At 38.4% G+C, this 19,731-nt stretch overlaps 1 protein-coding gene across 7 annotated transcripts in view; it reads left to right on the top strand.

Annotated features, from left to right (window-relative positions):
- Positions 1 to 19,511, top strand: part of SH3TC1 (SH3 domain and tetratricopeptide repeats 1) — a 28,249-nt gene extending 8,738 nt beyond the window's left edge. For 2 of the 7 annotated variants that reach the window (XM_061468129.1, XM_061468158.1), the window contains 13 exons: positions 169 to 312; positions 962 to 1,124; positions 1,791 to 1,864; positions 2,743 to 2,938; positions 3,820 to 3,947; positions 7,782 to 7,823; positions 9,389 to 11,077; positions 11,752 to 11,932; positions 14,276 to 14,426; positions 16,564 to 16,686; positions 16,979 to 17,129; positions 17,908 to 18,104; positions 18,333 to 19,511. In XM_061468129.1, coding sequence (XP_061324113.1) covers positions 169 to 312; positions 962 to 1,124; positions 1,791 to 1,864; positions 2,743 to 2,938; positions 3,820 to 3,947; positions 7,782 to 7,823; positions 9,389 to 11,077; positions 11,752 to 11,932; positions 14,276 to 14,426; positions 16,564 to 16,686; positions 16,979 to 17,129; positions 17,908 to 18,104; positions 18,333 to 18,563 — 3,470 coding nt within the window. In that variant the 3' untranslated portion in view covers positions 18,564 to 19,511. Of the gene's footprint in view, positions 1 to 168; positions 313 to 961; positions 1,129 to 1,790; positions 1,865 to 2,742; positions 2,939 to 3,819; positions 3,948 to 7,781; positions 7,824 to 9,388; positions 11,078 to 11,101; positions 11,141 to 11,751; positions 11,933 to 14,275; positions 14,427 to 16,563; positions 16,687 to 16,978; positions 17,130 to 17,907; positions 18,105 to 18,332 lie in introns of those variants that run through there. The other 5 variants (XM_061468176.1, XM_061468139.1, XM_061468185.1 and 2 more) reach the window with 5 other exon arrangements.
- The last annotated feature ends 220 nt before the right edge of the window (positions 19,512 to 19,731 follow it).

The following is a 19,731-nucleotide window of genomic DNA, read 5'->3' as shown; positions in this document are numbered from 1 at the left end:
ATAGTAGCTGTAATGCATGTGACAATGTAATTTTGCCAATACTGTGTATTAAAATTAGTTCTTTATTTTGATTAAGCAATAATGAAGTTATCTGAATGTCTGACTTTGTGAAAGGTTATTATCTTGTGTAATACTGCAAAGAAAACCAAATTGGATTAATTTTTCTAGGTTTTATAGACCATTGCATGGAGAACATATTCCTAGATCAGTCTTTCTGGCTCTGCTCTCAAGAGGAGGAAGAAACAGGCATTAAAGTCTCTATAAACGAAAAATCACTAAATTTGATGTACAGAAGCCTGCTAGTACAGGAAGGTAAGGAACACTGTACATAATAATGCTAAATTTAGATAAGCACCTTTCTTTAAAATTCCCAAATCAAATATTAAGACCTATTTAAATATAGAATGAAGTTGAAATTTCAATATATTCACCTATATGCACCAGAAAGAAAAAAGAAAGGAACAAACACAGATTGGGTTTACTTGGATCATAAGGGGATTAGAGAAACTCCTGGGCAACTGGTCCATAAATGCATACCAAATGGATTAGGGAGGGATGTACCTTCTAATTTGCTTAATATTATTGCAGATTCTGGAGATGTACAGGAGAGGGTTTACAAATGGTTGCCAGGCTGTCATGCTTCCTAAATAGCATGGCCTGCTGTGACCATCAGAAACAGAATGAGGGGCTTGACAGATCACTGATTACTGCAATAAGAATGTGCAAAATGATGCAGCAGCAGCAGATCACACATCTCATCAAACACGCCCTTTTCTTAAAGGGAAACTAGATAAGAAAGTATCATCTTTTCTTTGATCTGACAATCAAAGAAAAATCTTGGGGAATTTTAGGCTTTTAATTTCTTATTGAACGTTACTGATGGTCTTGAAGCCAGTTTTAAAGTTAGTATGACAGTAAAGCATTATGTAAAATGACATCTATTCCACTGGTTTCTTTTTAGGGGCATTCTTTGGTTTATATCCTGACAATCTGATAAGAAAGATAACACATAATGAAATAAACACTTCTTTTGAGACTGGGGCTTTTACTGAAGACATAGCAGGTGGAACTGTGGATGGTGACATGTCTAATGCTTCTGTGGAGCCACTGATCCCTTTTCATCAGTAGGTACCCGACTGTATATATTTCATATGCATTTGTTTCATATGTACACATCTGTTTTCCACACCACACAACTGAAACTAATCCAGATGCCTGTAGAGCATTTAAAGATAGTTTACCATTTTATAAGTTAGATATTGTTTGGGTGGTGCTTTTTGTAATAACATCTATTAACATTTATAGTATAACATTAAGTGAAAATTTTCAGTTTTCAGGATGCTTGGGAATACAGATAGAAAGAGGTGGATAGTTGGAAATGCAGAAAACAGACTAGCAGTGCTTTTACTCAACACTATTGACAGGAGCCATCCTCTTCCTTAATGCAGTTTTTTTCAAGGTCATGTCTAAGCTCATAGATGTTATAAAGCAAAAATGACATCAATTGACTCACTTCAGGAATCACCAGAAAATTATGCATTCTTGATCCTCTTAGTAGTTGAAAAGCTGGAAATTTTCTGTTGTGCTATTTCTCCCTACCCAAGGTCAACTTAGGTTTGTTTGACAAAACTGTTACTCAAAACATAGCTATGTCTGGACAGTGAAAGATAATTGTGGAAGGAGTGCATCTGTTTTTAAATGGATTTAAAGTATCACTGCTGGTGTCACAATATTTAGTAAAATGGCATATTTTATACACCAACTTCAATAGGTTTTTTTCCTACTTTCAGATGGTTTCTTAAAGGGTATTCTGATCCTGTGGATTTTACACTCAAAACTGAATCACAATCCATCAGGAAAGTTGGTAAGAAACTCATTCAAATGTCAGCATTAAAAAAAAAAACGTATTTTTTCCCCGTTTTTGTTAGGATAGATTTTAAAGGGTTCAATAACTTTTTTTGCATTGTATTAGAATGGGAAAACAGCTTTCAAAATTGCACTGCAACGAAATTAATGAGAGCATAAGTCTCTGCCTAAATTGAGTTAAACCCTAAAGGATTATCTCTCCCCTTTTTCCTCCTAAATACCATACTAAGTAGATGCACTAAGTAGTAAAGAGTAATTAAATTGAGGATGCCCGTTTAGATTTGATGACAAACTTTAAAATAAGAAAATGAGCCGATGTAATTATTGTGGACCTTTCCTATGGATATTGCTTTAATACTACCGGAGAAATGAAACTTACACAGATGGTCTGAGGTCTGTGATTAGATGTCTTATTTTTTACATACATATCAGTCTTAATACTGGTATATAACTGCATGTTTATCCAACATGTATTTTATTAGTTGGTTCCAGTATTTTTACTCTAGCCCATGTTCAGAGCCCTTTATAAGAGGGGAAAGTAGGGACTTAAAACATCTCCTTTTATTGCTTCATGTTGGAATTAATTAGAATTTTGAAAACACTTTAGACTTGCCTTTCTAATCACTGGGAAATTAGTATTTTTATGTTATTTACTACTCTAATCGCTCAAATGAAACCTATTACGTTTGGATGCTTTAAATCTTGCTGCAATGGATGTGACTCTCATTCCATGAGAGTTGGAACTCTTGAGTTCCACAAATGTCTGTTGCTAAATATGCTCTTCTGATGAGTTATTACTTTATTTCTGATGAGTTATTACTTTATTTGTGTTAAATTACTTTATCTGCAAATATTATTTATCTCCTTATCATACAGCAAAAGGATTCTGTCTAGCTGTGATAAATTATGAAGGTATTGTGTTAGAAGAGATGAGCTTCCAGGAAGGGGACAAAATTGAGATTCTTGGATATTACATTGAATGCATGGAGTGGTTTCTTGGAAGACATGTGTTTACTGGCCAAATAGGTTTTGTAAAGACAAGTCATGTTAAAGTGGACTTACCTGGAAATAAGTAAGTGATACATATTTAACTCATAAACAAAAAAAGTCTTTTGAGCTGTAAGATACTGAGCATTGAAGTCAGGTTTGCTTATTTATTTTTATTTTATTTTATTTTTTGGCTTGTTTCATTGAGAATTGTTATAGTGAGTGGCAGTCAAATCAAATGCAAAGAAATTGGAAGATGATATCTGCTTAAATGCTGGAAAATATTATCAGTCTGTACCAAAGTTTCTTGTTGGGAAAAGGAGTTTCTGTAGTTATATCTGGTTCAGTTTCCATTTTCTGGATCACAAGATCCAAGAAGCTTTACTCTTGCAGAAGAGTCTATTTTTGCTGGTCTCTGAAGGTCTATGTGTAAAAAGCTTTCAAGTTCTGGTTTTGCTAGTACCCTTAATTACAGGCCTTGCTTCAAATGGGGCTCCTCTTACAAATAATTGCTCCTAATGTGGACAGAAACCTGTAAAAAGTGTGCATTTCAGCATGCATTGGCACTATGTAAGTAGGCTGATCTTGCTACCATGTCTGGACTGCTTGCACACTAAAACAAGTTCTTAATCATAGTTTGCAAGTACAAAGATGTGTAACTTTAAGCTTATGTTAGGAAGTCAATGCCATAATGTCTTTAAAGATTCATGCTTTTAATAAATTCTCTTAAAATACTATACCATAAACCAGACATAAAACTTAATCTGATCTGGCAGAAACTGTTAGCTGCAAGTATAGCTACTACCAGTTTTGTATGTATGTTTACAAATATGAATATTACTGACTTCTAGCACAAAAGGACCTATAATGTAAAGTTTGTATTAGTCTAACAAACTCCAGTTTGACTGAGCTCCTCAATCCAAATCTGCTTTCAGCCATGTTCAAAGCTTCTCCTTTCTTTATTAGGACACAAGACCTGGATTTTCTTGAAGCAGAAGAGCTATCATTTTTTAGCAAAGAAAAAGATTTGGAAGAAGTAATACATTTGTTGAAACAAACATCCATCACAGATGTTTGCTCTGTGTACAGAATAGGTGAGTCTTACTCCTTTTTACTGCACAAGATACAAATGCAGTTCCTATATCCCTCTTAACTTTTTTCTTATTTCAATGAGATTCCAGTCTACAACTACCTTGAAATATCTTGGTATTCAGTTTGATCATAGATATGGTGTGTAAAAATCTTTTATATCATCTTTGCTACTTTCCTGCTGATGAAAGACTTTTCGCAGCAGAACATTTACAAATCTTCTTTTGTCCTTCTTTGAGTGAATTAAACAGCAGGGTTTTAACAACTGAGCTGAACAGATCTTCAAGCTTTCATATATTAGTGTGCTGTATTATAAAATGCAGTATGTTCACCCAAATACTGCTGGCTTTTTATTCATCTTGGGAAAGTTGGCATAATAATTATTGCAAGCTGATGCAAACATACATATTTTCATGCTTGATTTAACTTTCAAAGGTATAGATTTTGGTATTTTCCTATTCCTACAAAGAAAAAAGATATATACTTCTAGCTACATGACCTGATATAGATGTTATTTCTAAGTGCTCATTCTTTGCATAAACTCAACCGGCGTAATTGAGGTTTCACCCTTACAGATTCAGTGTAAGGTAGTGTAATATAATTGTCTTGCTGAATTGAGCAGAAGCAGCAATTTCTTATCCCAGCACAGAACCCCTGTTCTGTGGCAATGTGTATGCTTGTCAAATATCTAACAGCTTTATCTCCTTTAGTGCCATCCTAGAAGAAAGGCCCTTAGGCTCCAATTTGAAAGGAGCCATGGGTAGATTGGACTCAGGTGCATTGGTTTAATTCTGCAAATCTATGTGTGTGTGAACAATAACCAAGGCTTGTCAGATCTGAGTTGCAAAATGCAGCTCATGTCAATGTGCAACATGACTCCACATCTCACCTCCCTTGCCCAAATATAAAGACTGGGAACAGGCCTCAGACTTCTATTAGGTACTAAATGGATCTCATGGGCTCAATAGACACACTCCTATTTTTTGCCTGTTGCACATTTTTTCACCACATCTCATCTCCTCCCTAGTCTTTACAAGTGCTAACTTCTTTTCACATCTTCCCCAGCTAACAGCACCATCTTTAACACTTTTCTCTCTTAAACTGCACTGTTGCTAAATGTAGATTGACTTACCCAGAGCAAGCATTTCCAATATTCACTTAATATTCACTGGCTACTCTGGATTTGGAGAAGGCTGAGGTTCTGAATGACTTCTTTGCCTCAGTCTTCACTGGCAAATGCTCTGACTGCACCACCCAAGTCTTGGAAGGCAGACGCAGGGACTGTGAGAAGGAAGACCTTGGGCCCACTGTAGGAGAGGATCTGGTCTGACACCATCTTAAGAACCTGAATGTGCACAAGTCCATGGGTCCTGATAAAATCCATCCGCAGGTCCTGAAGGAGCTGGCAAATGAAGTTGCTAAGCTTCTGGCCACCATGTTTGAGAAATCATGGCAGTCAGGTGAAGCTCCCGACGACTGGAAAAAGGGGAATATAACCCCCATTTTCAAGAAGGGGAAAATGGATGACCCGGGGAATTACAGAGCAGTCAGTCTCACCTCTGTGCCTGGCAAAATCTTGGAGCAGATTCTCCTGGATGGCACGCGAAGGCACATGAAAATCAACAAGGTGCTTGGTGACAGCCAGCATGGCTTCACTAAGGGGAAATCCTGCCTGACCAATTTGGTGGTCTTCTATGATGGGGCTACAGAACTGATGGACAGGGGTAGAGCAGTTGATGTCATCTACCTGGTCTTGTGTAAAGCGTTCGACACTGTCCCACACGACATCCTTGTCTCTAAATTGGAGCGATGTCGATTTGATGGATGGACCACTCGGTGGATAAAGAACTGCCTGGATGGCCGCACACAAAGAGTTGTGGTCAATGGCTCAATGTCTGGCTGGAGACCAGTAACGAGTGGTGTCCCTCAGGGATCAGTGTTGGGACCGGTCCTGTTCAACATCTTTGTCGCTGACATGGACAGTGGGATTGAGTGCGCCCTCAGCAAGTTTGCCAATGACACCAAGCTGTGTGGTTTGGTTGATACCCTGGAGGGAAGGAATGCCATCCAGAGGGACCTTGACATGCTTGTGAGGTGGGCTGATGCCAACCTCATGAGGTTTAACCATGCCAAGTGCAAGGTCCTACAGCTGGGTCAGAGCAATCCCAGGCACAGCGACAGGTTGGGCAGAGAAGAGATTCAGAGCAGCCCTGTGGAGAAGGACTCAGGGGTGTGGGTCAATGAGAAAATGAACATGAGCTGCCTTCAGTGTGCACTTGCAGCCCAGAAAGCCAACTGTATCCTGGGCTGCATCAAAAGGAGCATGACCAGCAGGTCAAAGGAGGTGATCCTGCCTCTCTACTCTGCTCTTGTGAGACCTCACCTGGAGTATTGTGTGCAGTTCTGGTGTCCTCAACATAAAAAAGACATGGAACTGTTGGAACAAGTCCAGAGGAGGCCACGAGGATGATCAGGGGACTGGAGCACCTCCCGTGTGAAGATAGGCTGAGGAAGTTGGGGCTGTTCAGCCTGGAGAAGAGAAGGCTGCATGGAGACCTCCTAGCAGCCTTCCAGTATCTGAAGGGGGCCTATAGGGATGCTGGGGAGGGACCCTTCACTAGGGACTGTAGTGACAGGACAAGGGGTAACGGGTTAAAACTTAAACAGGGGAAGTTTAGATTGGATATAAGGAGGAAATTATTTCCTGTTATGGTGGTGAGGCACTGGAATGGGTTGCCCAGGGAAGCTGTGAATGCTCCATCCCTGGCAGTGTTCAAGGCCAGGTTGGACAGGGCCTTGGGCAACATGGTTTAGTGTGAGGTGTCCCTGCCCCTGGCAGGGGGGGTTGGAACTAGATGATGTTAAGGTCCTTTCCAAGCCTAACGATTCTATGATTCTATGATATTTTATTTTGTGATTTGAGTAAATGGGGTTTTGATTCTTTCCATCTACATCAATCTAATGAGAAGTATTTACTTATGATCAATTCCCCAATTTAATATACAGTGCATTGTCATGAGTCCTGTAAACATCTGGCATTTGTCCACCAAAGTCAGGAAAGTATTTAAAGAAGGAGGATTGAGAAGCAAATAATCAGTGAGAGGCCATTCTTAAAGGCTAGTAAAATAAACTTCCATATATCGTTCATATACTCAGTGCCTCTTACGCTGCATCCAGTGTATGAAAGACAGTGAATAGAATCCCGAAATGCAGCATGCCATCTGAAATGCTATTTTTTGTGGATCTGTCTCAAGGTGATACGTTAATATTCTACAGATGTGCCATGTTAAATGTTTACAACTAGATCTATAGTAGTAATGTCTACAGAATCTAAATATATGCCTTTTAAAAGAAAAGTAAAAGGGATTTTTCATCTACATGTTACTGGAATGGCCAGAAAACTCTGACACTCTTATCTATGTGAGCTATGTTAAATAATTATCCCCCCTTCCTTCCTCTCAAAATGATGGTAAAATTTGCTTCAGTAATATATCTATGCTGCCCATTTGTACTTCGGTGTAGCAGTGATGCATCCCTTGTGGGAAATACATTGGTTTTAATTCCAAGTGCAAAATACAGATGCCTCCCCACCTTACTGAGCAGAGGGAGGTGCATGATGATAAACATGTAGAAATCAGGGAATTGTATCAGCAGGAGGCTAAGTCCCTAGTATCTGTTAGCTTTGGGTCAAACTTAAATTTCTTCCCTTCTAAATTTCTATGACATGCCCAATTCTTCTGACATAGAAAATTCTGAACTGAAAAATAGCCTTATTTTAGGAAAATTAAAACTGGATAGAAACTTACGTACCATAACTAACATGACTTTTTTTCTTACAGACCAATTAGAAGAACCAGAATTTCAGAAAGCTCATGAATGTGGTAATACTTCATATGCATTTTACATAAAATTAATTTTACATAAAAGTAAAATATTTTACATAAAAATAATGTGAATGTTGATGTTTTTGGCATTTTTGCCAGCTTTTCTCCTTCTAATATCTTTGTAATCTGAAATTTCTTCTCTTGTTCTTTGCTTTCTTAGGTTTTGCTATAAGACATTGTGGGTTTTCACTGATTAGATGTCTGTCTTGGACTTTCCTATCCAATTGCAAACTGCATGCCCTATTTCTACTGCTGTGACACTCATACATGCACCACCCCCCAAGCCCCCCAGTTTAGTAGGGCAAAATACTGTTTATGGGGCACCTGGCAAGTGCTGGCTTTGAATTTGAGCAGATGCTCCATCTGCTAAAAAACTTCATCCCATAAATATATTTCTCAAAGGAGGTATTTTGATGAGGATGCAGAATTATTTCCCTTTGGCATTTAGTTGCTAAGCTGTCACTATCATTACTTGTACATTTTTCTAAATACCAATTTTTATATTTATGGTTTTGCTGAATGGTTTTAAAAATGAGATTCTAAGAAAACTGAGCTCTAAATCTGCAACTTCAATAAGCTCCTGTCGATACGCAGCTGTAAACTTTGTCACTGACTATGACTACAAACTATGTTCCTACTTCCTGCCTGACTACCTTGGCTGAATAACAGTGGGAGGACTAAAGAAATGATGGCATGTTTGCCATTTTTTCGTATTTCTAAGATATTCAACACTGTCAGTACTAGGAGAGTTTAGATCAATGACTGACTGCATCAGCTGCCATAACTTGGCAATTTTGAGAAAGTTAACCTGTGCCAGCAACGAATCAGGGTTGGTATTTGATTGAAAGAAGAAATCTTATTATACCTCCTACAGGCATGGCTGGCCACACAGACATAATGTGGACAGGAGAACAGGGCCTTTGCAGGCATCCTTGCAACACCCTAAATAGCTCAGTCTTGTTTGTCCTCCCTCCCCCCAAACCCCACACCACCCCAAGCTTTCTATCAGGACATCAGCATACTTTGCTCAATTTACACACATGCTCGAATTCGCAGTTCCCTTAAACCAGACGTCCATCCAGCAGCCGCTACCAGTTCAGACCTGGGGTCTTTCCAGATTCTGTTTTTTCCTCCTGCTTGAAGCTAGTCAGAATTGGAATTCATTTGCAGATCTCTTGCTCATACGCACACAGAGAGTACAGAGAATATAAACTCGGACACAAACCAGTTCAAGTTAATGCTGGACTTAAATCGGATTGGTGTTGGGTCAGGCACAGGGCCTGGCTAGGCAAGTGTACTGATCAGCAGCTGCTTACATGTAGCAAGTCCTGTTTATCCTCACTCCTTCAGTCTCCCACACTTGTTTCTCCCTGATCCTCTTTGATCTCTGCCTTTCCCCACTTTTGGCTTGTCTCCTAGACATACTGTTAAGAAAGTGCAGTAGGTTTACATAATGTTTTCCTAACAGCATCTTCTACTGATAAATATTTTGTTGGTCTGTGAAAGAACATGTGTGTAGGCACACATGAAGTTGTGATCTGTAATTTATCTTTGAATTTCAGAAACCCCACGTTCACATTCTAGCACAGGATTTACTAGCAAGAATGGCAAGATAGAAGAATTCCTGAAGAACTTCAAGAATTTGGAGGCCACTTGGGCAGAAGAGACAGCTACGGAAGGAAACAATTCTGCTAGCTCACTGAATAAGGAAATCTTTCCTCCACCTGAAGCACCTTGCTTCCACATACATGAAGATGATGCTCAAGCATCTGACATCTTTGAGTCATTGTTACTCTTTTTCAATAGGAAAGAGTATGAGAGAAACTTCAAACACCTCTATGATTTTTCTTATCCCTTTATCAACAGCATGTTCTATGGCTTTTCTGAAGAAGCAGAACTGGTTAGTTTTCTTAGATTAGCACGGGAAGCAGCAAAGAAAGCAGGTATGCCCTGGGCACTAGCGAGGCTATGTTTTCTCTTAGGCAGGCTCAGTGTTAAAAAGCTGAAGTTTTCCCAAGCACGGGTGTATTTTGAGGAAGCCTTGAGAGCAATAGCTGGAGAGTTTAGTGATTTGTACTTTGTAACTGCTCTTTATACAAATCTAACAGTTATCTACTTGACACAAAAGAACAAAGAGAAATGTGCTCATGTTTTTGACAAGGCTACAGCTCTCCTCATGGGAATTCCCAGCTACATTTGCAGTACTGACCTGGAGTCAGATATTCTGAAGTATGCTCTAAAGAGGACAATTCTGAGCCAGAACAAGCATGCAGAGGCAAGGGCATGCTTTCTCCTGGCAAAACACTACAGTGCACACAAACAACATGAAGAGGCACTACCATTCTTGGAAAGGTTTCAAGTGTTGCTTAATGACTTGGGTTTACAAAACAACTTATCAAACAGCTGTTATATCAAACTAGCAGAGTCCTACAATGAAAAGTGTTTGCCACACATTGTATTAAGTTGCATAAAGGTAGCCTCCTCCCAGAGCTCTGGTACTTTAATGGATTCCTTGAAAATGATTGATTTAGTCATCAAAAATGCTTCCAAGCTCTATGGCCTGAGGAAATACAGACCAATACTCCCATCCCAAGTGGCACCTTACCTCATACAAGCACTTTCCTCTGTGTTTACTAATGAGCAGCAAGGGCTATGCAGCACTATCTATCTTAGCTTAGCAAAACTGTACAGCCACCACAAACTGTATGGAAATGCCATTGTTTACATGATGAAAGCACTGGACTCTGATGTTTCTGCTAAGCCAGAGGAAATTATTAACTATTTGGTTTCACTTGCTTGGCTATACATTCTTTACAGGCAATATAATGTGGCTTTAGCCATTTTAAATGCTGTCATAGATTGTCCATGGAGCAATACTCAACAACTAGGCAGCACTTATAATATGCTTGCTGTTGCTTTGAAAAGAACAAACAATACAAAAGAAGCTGCTGAGAGTTACTACAAAGCACTACATCTTTCAGAAGAGGCTGATATGATCCATAACCAAGCTATAGTCCTGGCTAATTTTGGGACACTCTGTCTGCAAGCAGCAGCCACCAAGCTGGCAGAACATTATTATATCAGGGCAGTGAAATTGTTCTCCAAACTTCCAAATATGGACTACAGCCAAGAGTTTATTCAAGTCCTCCTTCAGCTGGGATGTTACTATGTTGGTGGAACTCAAAGAGAAAAAGGCAGGTTTTACTATGAATGGGCATTTCTAGTTGCAATGGAGACAAGCCATCTGGAAAGTAAGTATGTTTTTTGTCTTTCAGATATGAAAGGGGCCTTCTTTGGGAGTGTTTGTTATATAGGTATGTTTTAGTTGTTCCTTAAGCAACATTTTTATGTCCAGTTATGTGACAGCTATCAAAATGATTTAAATCATTACTCTGTCCCATAATGGTAGAGAAATAAATAAGTGTTGGCTTCTTTTCTGGTGGTACTTCGGTTTGTTAGAAATTATAGAGAAAATAAAATGTTAAGGAAAACCTAAATAACTTAATCAGTAAAAAGTCTAGGGATTTCTATGTTTAATAATATTTACAATGGTTCTACTGTTGGTAGTGCAAACAGCGCCAGACTTGAGTTTCAAGATATGAAAACAACTGGTAATCTGGATTACTTTTGCATGAAATAATTGTGTTTAGAAGAACCATGCTTTATTTCTTTACTCTCAGTATTGTGATTAAGGCAGTTTATACAATTGAGTGTTTCATTATTTTTGAGATCAAGTTTGAAGTAACTTCTAGTCTTTGTTATCTTTGTGAAAGAAGAAGAAACTGGCAGTGGAATCTTCTTGTTATGACTTATATATTGTTATTGATTGATTGTGATGTGATTTATGAAAAGATAACAATACGTTAAAACTAATTTAACATTAATTTTAAAGTAGAGATTCATGTTAGTATTTCTAATCTCCTAGGTCAACTACAAGCAATTAAACTGCTGTGTCAGTTCTACAGTACAGTTGTTCCCAATGAGGCTCAGTGTGTCATCTACAATGAATATCAACTATCTTTAGCTAGAAAGATGTCCAACAAAGTTCTGGAGGGACAAATTTTGGAAACCATTAGTCAGCTCTATTTGTCTTTAGGAACAGAAAGGTAAGATGTGCTGAATGACTTTGCTTTTATTCTGGTTATAACTTTTTTGTCATGCTAAAGGATCTCAGTTTGCACAGTAGCCGAATGTGACTATTTTTCTCTCTGCTTTGACAATATGCCTTATTGGAATTGCAGGGTCCAGTGGTAGCAGAAACTTTCATTGCGGTTGGGTTGTTTTTTGTTTTGTTGGGTTTTCTTAGGTAGCTATAGTCTCTCAGAGGAGACAAGATATTGGGTAGGGATTAGCACCACTTTGCAAGCCAAATAATCTCTAAAATCTATGTAAATATCTTTAAAAGGTATCGTATATCATGCAGCTCTTGATGGCTGCTATAGCTCTAGGATTATTGCTGGCAGGTGACTTGTTCACAATGATAGATTTTTACAAAATGCTTTTTCCACTAGAAACCAAACGACATATTCCAAGCAGGTCAGGCATCACATTGTGCATTTCTCTTTGAGGAAATGTTTTTTTCAAAACTTAAAGCAGTACAAAGCCTATATGTAAAACTGCATTGTGTCAGTCTCCAGAAATCTCTATACTGTCTTATTTTCAGAATACCAGTTTTTTTTTGCTTTGCTTAATGGAAAATGGACCACACAAGTCTATTTATAGTAACTAGCAGGTGCTGGGGAAACTCACAGGTTTCTCTGGACATTTTTTGAGTGTTTAAGACAGCTTTGATATTTTTTTCTTACTGTATCTTGCTTTAGGGGAGTCGCTTTAAATTCAGGTATTTTCAAGCATGCCTCAGAATGGAAAAAAATATCTTCAGCTGTGGAAAGAATAGATACTTATTTTAGCTTTAAGTGGCTGCAGTCCAAGCCGCTAACTTTCCTAGTGTATCACCTAATTTATTTTACTTTAACTGCTGTTTAATGATATAGTTGGTGAACATCTTTTGGAGAGGCTGAAGACAAAGGAGCTGGTTAAGATTTCAAGCTACCTGGAATTTGTAGAAGGCTTTCGCTAGCTGGAGAAGCTGCTGCTTTGTGTGCGTGTAGTACATGGAATTTATATATCCCAGAAGCCTGGCTCCCAGATGTTGGCTGTGTAATCTTAGTAGATAAGGTTACAGTAGCCCATAGTTTCACAGTATCCTTTGAGTTAACAGCTCTGAGTAACAAGGATATGTGTTTATGATGAAATAATTAAAACAGTGATGTCTGTGGTGTCACCACCTTCATTGTAAACTACTGTGGTCATGCCAGGGGAAACAGCCTGAACCATTCCAGCTGCTGTGCTGGGTAATGGGCTGGTATATGCTTCTGTGTGCTGTAAAAGCAAAAACTCTGAATTGGAGATAGAAGTAGCATTCAGTAATTGGGCTGAGTTGGGCTAGTTCAAGTACCTCACCTTTCCTCATCTTAGTGGCTTGTTAGCAAAGACTGGAATGTCAGGCTTGCTCACTTGAACTTCACTTTCTTTTGAGTGTAAAGGGAGTGACAGGTCAATTTCTGCAAGAATCAGAAAGTGGTAAAAACTTTCTTCCCCCCTCCCCTCAGACGAGATACCTTGTTGAAACAGAACTGAAATCTTAGTAGTATGAAATACAGGGGAGTGTATTACTTCCAGATCTGTTTCTGACCTCTTTGGAGATCTAAGTATGCTGTTCTAAAGATGCACTCTGTAAGGGTTCACTGTAACCGTGCAGCTCATGTTATATTTTAACATATGTTGCTTGGAGGAAAATGCATCATGTCAAGGTGATGGCAGTCTAACACAAGACAGAAGGATTTAATAATTCTGGGATTTCTAGGTCTGGTATAAAGCACCATAAGCTCAATTAATTTAATAAGTCTTCCCAATAAGGATTATGGCTACTTTTCTGAGGGCACAGTGTCCTTACTCTTGAAAATTACACTGTCCAGTGATCTGATAATTTCGGTGCTTCTAAAAGTGATCCAAGTTTTTCTGCAATTGCTGATTAGTGTGAACTGTGCTTAAGTCAGAGCCTAGGTGTTTTTAGTAAAAAATATTTATAGCTGCAATTCCATTCTGAAGTTTTTAGGAAAAGGCCTTAAATTATAGAAGAGCTAAAGATGAAGAAGGATTTTTCCCACCTGTCACTAGCCTGGGGCAGGGAAAGGATGCATCTAGATGAAGAAATCCTGAAATAACATAACATGATAACAATCTAGCAGGAAACGTAAATTGAACAAAAAAAGGAAAGGGAAAGAGACTCAGCTTGCTAGTTACTAGTATAATATAGATAAGAAATTATAATTTTGCACTCAATAGGGGAAACAGCTTGTCTTTAACATAAAGCTTTTCTCACTAGGAAGAAACCCATTTGCTAATTTGAAGAACCCCCCAGTAATTAGCAGTTTTCCCTCTTTCAGGGCTTACAGGTCAGCTCTGGAATATACCAAAAGAAGCCTTGGAATATTTATAGATCTGCAGAAAAAAGAGAAAGAGGCATATGCTTGGCTACGGGCAGGAAAGATATATTATGTTCTGGGGCAGAATGAGCTTGTGGATCTTTATATTCAGGTATGTTGTCAACACTTAAGAGGCAAGCACATGTTGTCAGCATTTTGCAAGTGGGATAGTAAGAGATTAATACAATATAAAGATGCCAGAGATTTTGCTGACTGGTGCTCTGGACATGACATAGTCATGACATCTATGTAATGCTCAGCAGCTGAAATTCTCAGCATTTTCTGTTGGTGCTCTGTGTTTGACCTGTTGCTTCACTCTGGACAGATTTTTTTTTGGGCAGCAACCTTTCTTAGTGCCTGCTTTGTTGTCAGTTCTGTGTATTGCATCATCTTTACCAGCTCTGTAGTACCACAGCAAGCAAACCATGCATGCTACATGCTGGTGGGTAATAAATAATAATCACCTTAGCATGTCAGCTTGTGGGAAAGGCCCTCAGGAAAAGACAGTAGCTTCTTCAGGAAGCATTTCCAAAACACCTAAAGCTTTCCTTTTTTGGCTGTGCACAGCATGGCATAGAGCCAGCTAGAGCTGCTGCTGCCTTTGGCACAGTGAGAATAGAGGCATGTGGCTTGCACAACTTGGCCCCCACCACCAACTGGGACTTGCTGCAGCTGCTTACTGCTGTGCTAACACAGTCTGAAAGGTGACTTGAAAGTGGAATCTAACCCTTGTGGCTGCTGAAACTGGATGATCTAGAGCCTTTCTCAGAGTGGGACAACCACCTGGATCTGACTGTTGTCCATGTAGCTCCTTGTCATTCCCTGGAGTATTTGGGGAATTAGGTTCTTGCTGTTCTAAAGGAGTTAAAAATACTTCTCTCCCATCTGCCTTGTAGTGCAGGATGTATACAGAACCCAATACAGTGATATCTAAGTCTTGGCTGGTGTACGAGTAGTACCAAAACATGATGCCTAAATAAAATAATCAGACACCTGCTAAGATGTTTTGAAAGCTAGATCTACAAAGCAGGGAAACATAGGAAACAAGTTCATGTTTAAAATGGACTGAGACACAATACATGGGGCCACTCCATGGCATTTTTTTTTTCTCTCAGTTAAGCTACATTTCTTAATAGTTACCAGGAAAACTGAATACATGTGTTTACAAGAAGGGACTGTGCTATAAGCCTGTCATTTCTTTTAATAAATAACTTTAGCTGATAGCCCCCAAGGCAGTCACTTGGTAGTACAAAATCCAAAGCAGCATGTGGGATGATTTTTCTCCATCTGCTTTATTTCCTCAAAGGATGAGTGGGCCAGGGATAGGCATGTGTATTCTATACTGTGCATATGTGGTACCTGGTATTTAGAGCAGAATCAATGCCTGTCCATGAGGAAAGTCTCAAAGCAGGAATCAGCCCTCTAAAATGTTGACTACTGGGTCAATACTTTGTCCAGGCCATCACATCTTAATTTCCTTGTAAAACAACTTCCACAATATGATGCAATAGAGTCCTTAGGTGCCTGAAGCCAAAATAGGTGGAAAAGTCAATGCCTTTGTGCTTAGGTAGACCTGGACTTGTACTAATTGAATGCAATTTGAGAACCAAAGATCACCAAAGCAAGATTTTTAATCTTGCTGCATGTAAAAGTCCCCTTTATCGTTAGTATTATATTATTTCTCATTTTTATTTTATTTCTCATTATCCTATAGCTGACTATCCTGATATTCTTGCTTTGAGGTAGATGAATGCAGCCTTTCATGAAATCCTTTTTGCTAACATGGCATATATTTATCTCAGAACAGAATAGTGGAGCTACATTTATTTACAGAATTTATGTCACAGGCTTTTAAATCTGCACTGTTAGCAATATCTAACTTAGAATTTATCATAGAAATTCTAATTGCATCTAATTCAAATTTAACATGTGGCAGCTGTCAAATACACTATTTTAGTGTCACATGCTGACTAAGGTAGCAGGATAATATTGCCTGAAAAAGGGAGACCATAACACTATACGTGCCCAGGTTCTTATGTTCCTTCTTCAGCAGCTGCCACTGGCCTGCTCAAAAGCAGGGTACTGAAAAAGACAGAGCACTGTCTCACCAAATACAGCCTTTGCTATCTGACAATGCGAAGAGAGGCCTTAACAAGATTTTTTTCAATTCCTAGTATTTATGATTTGTTTTAACCAGGAAGTAACCAAGATTTTTTTTCCTTATCTTCCCCATCCCATTTTCTTTTCAGGTTGCTCAGGATGCTGCTCTTTACACAGGAGATCCAAATTTGGGAATGGAACTGTTTGAAGCTGCTGGAGACATATTTTTCAATGGTACTTGGGACAAGGAGAAAGCAGTGACCTTCTATAAGGTTTGTGTAGTTTTTCTATTGCATTGACAGTTATGTACCCTCCTGTCACAGCTGGTGTTCTACCAGTTCTGAACCAAAAGCTGATCCTCTCAGCAAACCATTCCTAACCTACTGCAGCTGAGCACTTTACCATGGTGTTAAGAGATACCACCCACTTCAACTCCTTTTCTGAGTGTAGGATATGTTATAAGCAAAGATCAAAATGAAACCAGAAGTTGCTTGACATAAATAGAAGTCTGTTAGTGCACATCTTTTGCTTCAGCTGTACCGAAGTTGCTGTTACATGTTTCAGGACAGGGCTCTTCCACTTGCTGTTCAGACTGGCAACAAAACCACTGAACTCAGATTGTACAATAAACTGGTGGAATTGTTGGTGAATCTGAAGGCTTATGAGGAAAGTCTGGAATATGCCAAAGCATCTCTCATGCTCAGTGTAAATTTAGGTAAGACCAATTTAAATTATAGATAACTGTGACTGGTATCTCTAAAATACAACAGAACTCTAAAAGGTCTTCTTCCTCTGAATTCAGTCTGATTTCCTGCCAGGATTTCATAACAATACTATCATTGCTATTTTTGCACCTATTCAAGAATGAACAATGTTCCTGCTGCCTCTTTTAACTCCAAGTTCTATGGAAAATATTTGTTAGAGCACAGAACTTAATCTGGGATTCTAGGTCTAATCTGAATGTTGCTTCTGACAGCTAAAATGTAATACTGATGAATAACGTAATCTTCAAAAGGTTTTTGAGTGTCTAGGGCTAGTTTCAAAAATTACTACTCTTAAACTCTGAGAGCTGTTCAATTTAAGCTTTGTTCCATGCAAGCACAGACAGGTGGATCAGTCTGAGAATCATCTTTTGCCATAATTTTTCATGTAATGTATGCACTGGGAGGCGCAAGGGAGTCTTTAATCCCATTAATTTGCTTTCATTACTTCTGCATTTATGCATAGGCTATATATATCTAAGCATGAGATTAATGTAGTGATTTCTTAAGAAAATATCCAACACCTTTAAATCCTAGAGCAGGAAATTTGGCTATTATGTAGGTTTCCTCTCAAAGGGTGGGTTTTGGCCATGTATCTCTTGAGCAAATAAAAGTTCAGCAAATACCATATAGAAATAAAACAAAAAAAAAATGCATAGATGTATTCTGATTTGAGATGATTTGACTATTTCTGTCTCTGGTTTTATCCTGGCTTATACATTATCTCATTAGGAAATCAGCTAAATGAGCGAATAGCTTATCATCGGCTGGCTGCCATCCATCATCATTTGGGCAACTGTGAACTAGCTGAACACTTCTATTTAAAGGCCTTGTCCCTCTGTTCCTCTCCTTTGGAGTTTGAGGAGGAAACACTGTATTACATGAAGGTGTACTTGGTCTTAGGAGACATTATATTCTATGAACTTAAGGTAAGAAATACTAAAAACTGCTGCAGAAAATGTTTACTTTGAGTAATGTTTCATAACACCAGGTTTTATCACAATCCATTTCTATGCATTTAGAAAGTAAGTAATAAAGTGGGAAAACCTGCTGAAGTTTTGGAATCTTATTCTTGTTTGATACCTAACAAAATGAGCTTGGATGTCCTTTTACACCGGTTGTGCTATAGAAGATAATATCTTTGTGTCTCATTTCAGGACCCTTTTGATGCAGCAGGCTATTACCATTTGGCACTTGCTGCTGCCATCGACCTAGGCAATAAGAAAGCTCAACTGAAGATTTACACAAGACTTGCAATAATCTACCATAACTTCCTTGTGGATCGGGAAAAGTCTCTCTTCTTCTATCAAAAGGCAAGAACCTTTGCAACAGAGCTGAATGTTAGGAGAATAAATCTAGCTCCTGATCGGTGTTATAAGAACTCATAAGCATCTTACGAATGCAGTCTAACAACTACAGAAGTACCTAGAGAAATAATTGTACTGGCTTTGTAGGAGGATGCAGAATGCATTCAGTCTCTCATTATGCAAGTTCTGTAAGCCAGAGTTCAGCATCGCAGACTAAATTACCAGTTCATATGACAGTAAACTACATTTCATTGTCTTCAAGATATGCCATCTTGGACTTGTTTGAGGATCAGGCTGTGAACTAAAACCAAAATCCAACAGTCTTATTTAAAAGAGCTTTTCTTTGCTATGTTTCTGCCTAGCTGCATACCAAAAAGTTATCAATGCATAGATGCAATGAAAAGTATTTAATAAAGTTACAGAGAAAAAACACTCCATATGAATTATGGCTTTCTTTGTATGGCCTAGCTCTATTATTTTAATGACATCAAATAAATACATATGCACAAGCATGTTAGGTGGGGTATTTGAGAATTGGTTTAGACCAGTTTCCCTGACATCACCCCTCACTTCCTATCAAATTCATCTATAGTAGTACTTACAGGCACTACTTAAGATTTACCTTCTAATTCCTGAAAATATTTATGCATATGTTGTCATAAGTAACTGGAGTCATAACCAGAACTGAAGTCTCTAGTAATATATCAGTTGCAGTTTTGTGGATATCAATGGTAATGTGAAGGGCCCTTTTCCCTATTTTTCTCTCTTAACTGACCTGTTTCAGAACTGTCAGTATTGTCTGCAATGATTTATTTCATTTCAAATCATCTTACACTTTGCTCAGAAAAATGTACTACAGTTGCAAAAATTCTATATTGTTCATTTTTAGTTTTAAGCCTTTGTGCCTCAAAACACTTTCATACCAAAGCTATGGTTGAAATGACCTATTAGATCATGCTGTATATTTTGAGAAGAAATGTCTATGTCTTGAGGTCTGATATCTTGCAATTAAATACTCAGGTATGTTTCAATATGATGCCTTTTCATTTCTTGTAAGACCATATAGAAACCACTAGGTTTCTAGAGCCATTACAAGGAATTGAATTATGGAAGTGTCTTTGGAAGATGCACACACTATCAGAAACCAGCTAGGGATCGCTGGTTACATCTATTTCACCTGCTTATACTGTCAAACCAGGGGAAAGGTGCAAAAAGAAACTTTTTTTTTTTCTGATCTACGCAGCAATGT

This window comes from Pezoporus flaviventris, unplaced genomic scaffold (assembly GCF_033815535.1).
Source record: "Pezoporus flaviventris isolate CSIRO_AGI_PZ_B2104156 unplaced genomic scaffold, CSIRO_AGI_Pfla_v1 ptg000002l, whole genome shotgun sequence".
Classification (NCBI taxonomy): domain Eukaryota; kingdom Metazoa; phylum Chordata; class Aves; order Psittaciformes; family Psittacidae; genus Pezoporus; species Pezoporus flaviventris.
This window is presented reverse-complemented; position numbering and strand designations above follow the sequence as displayed.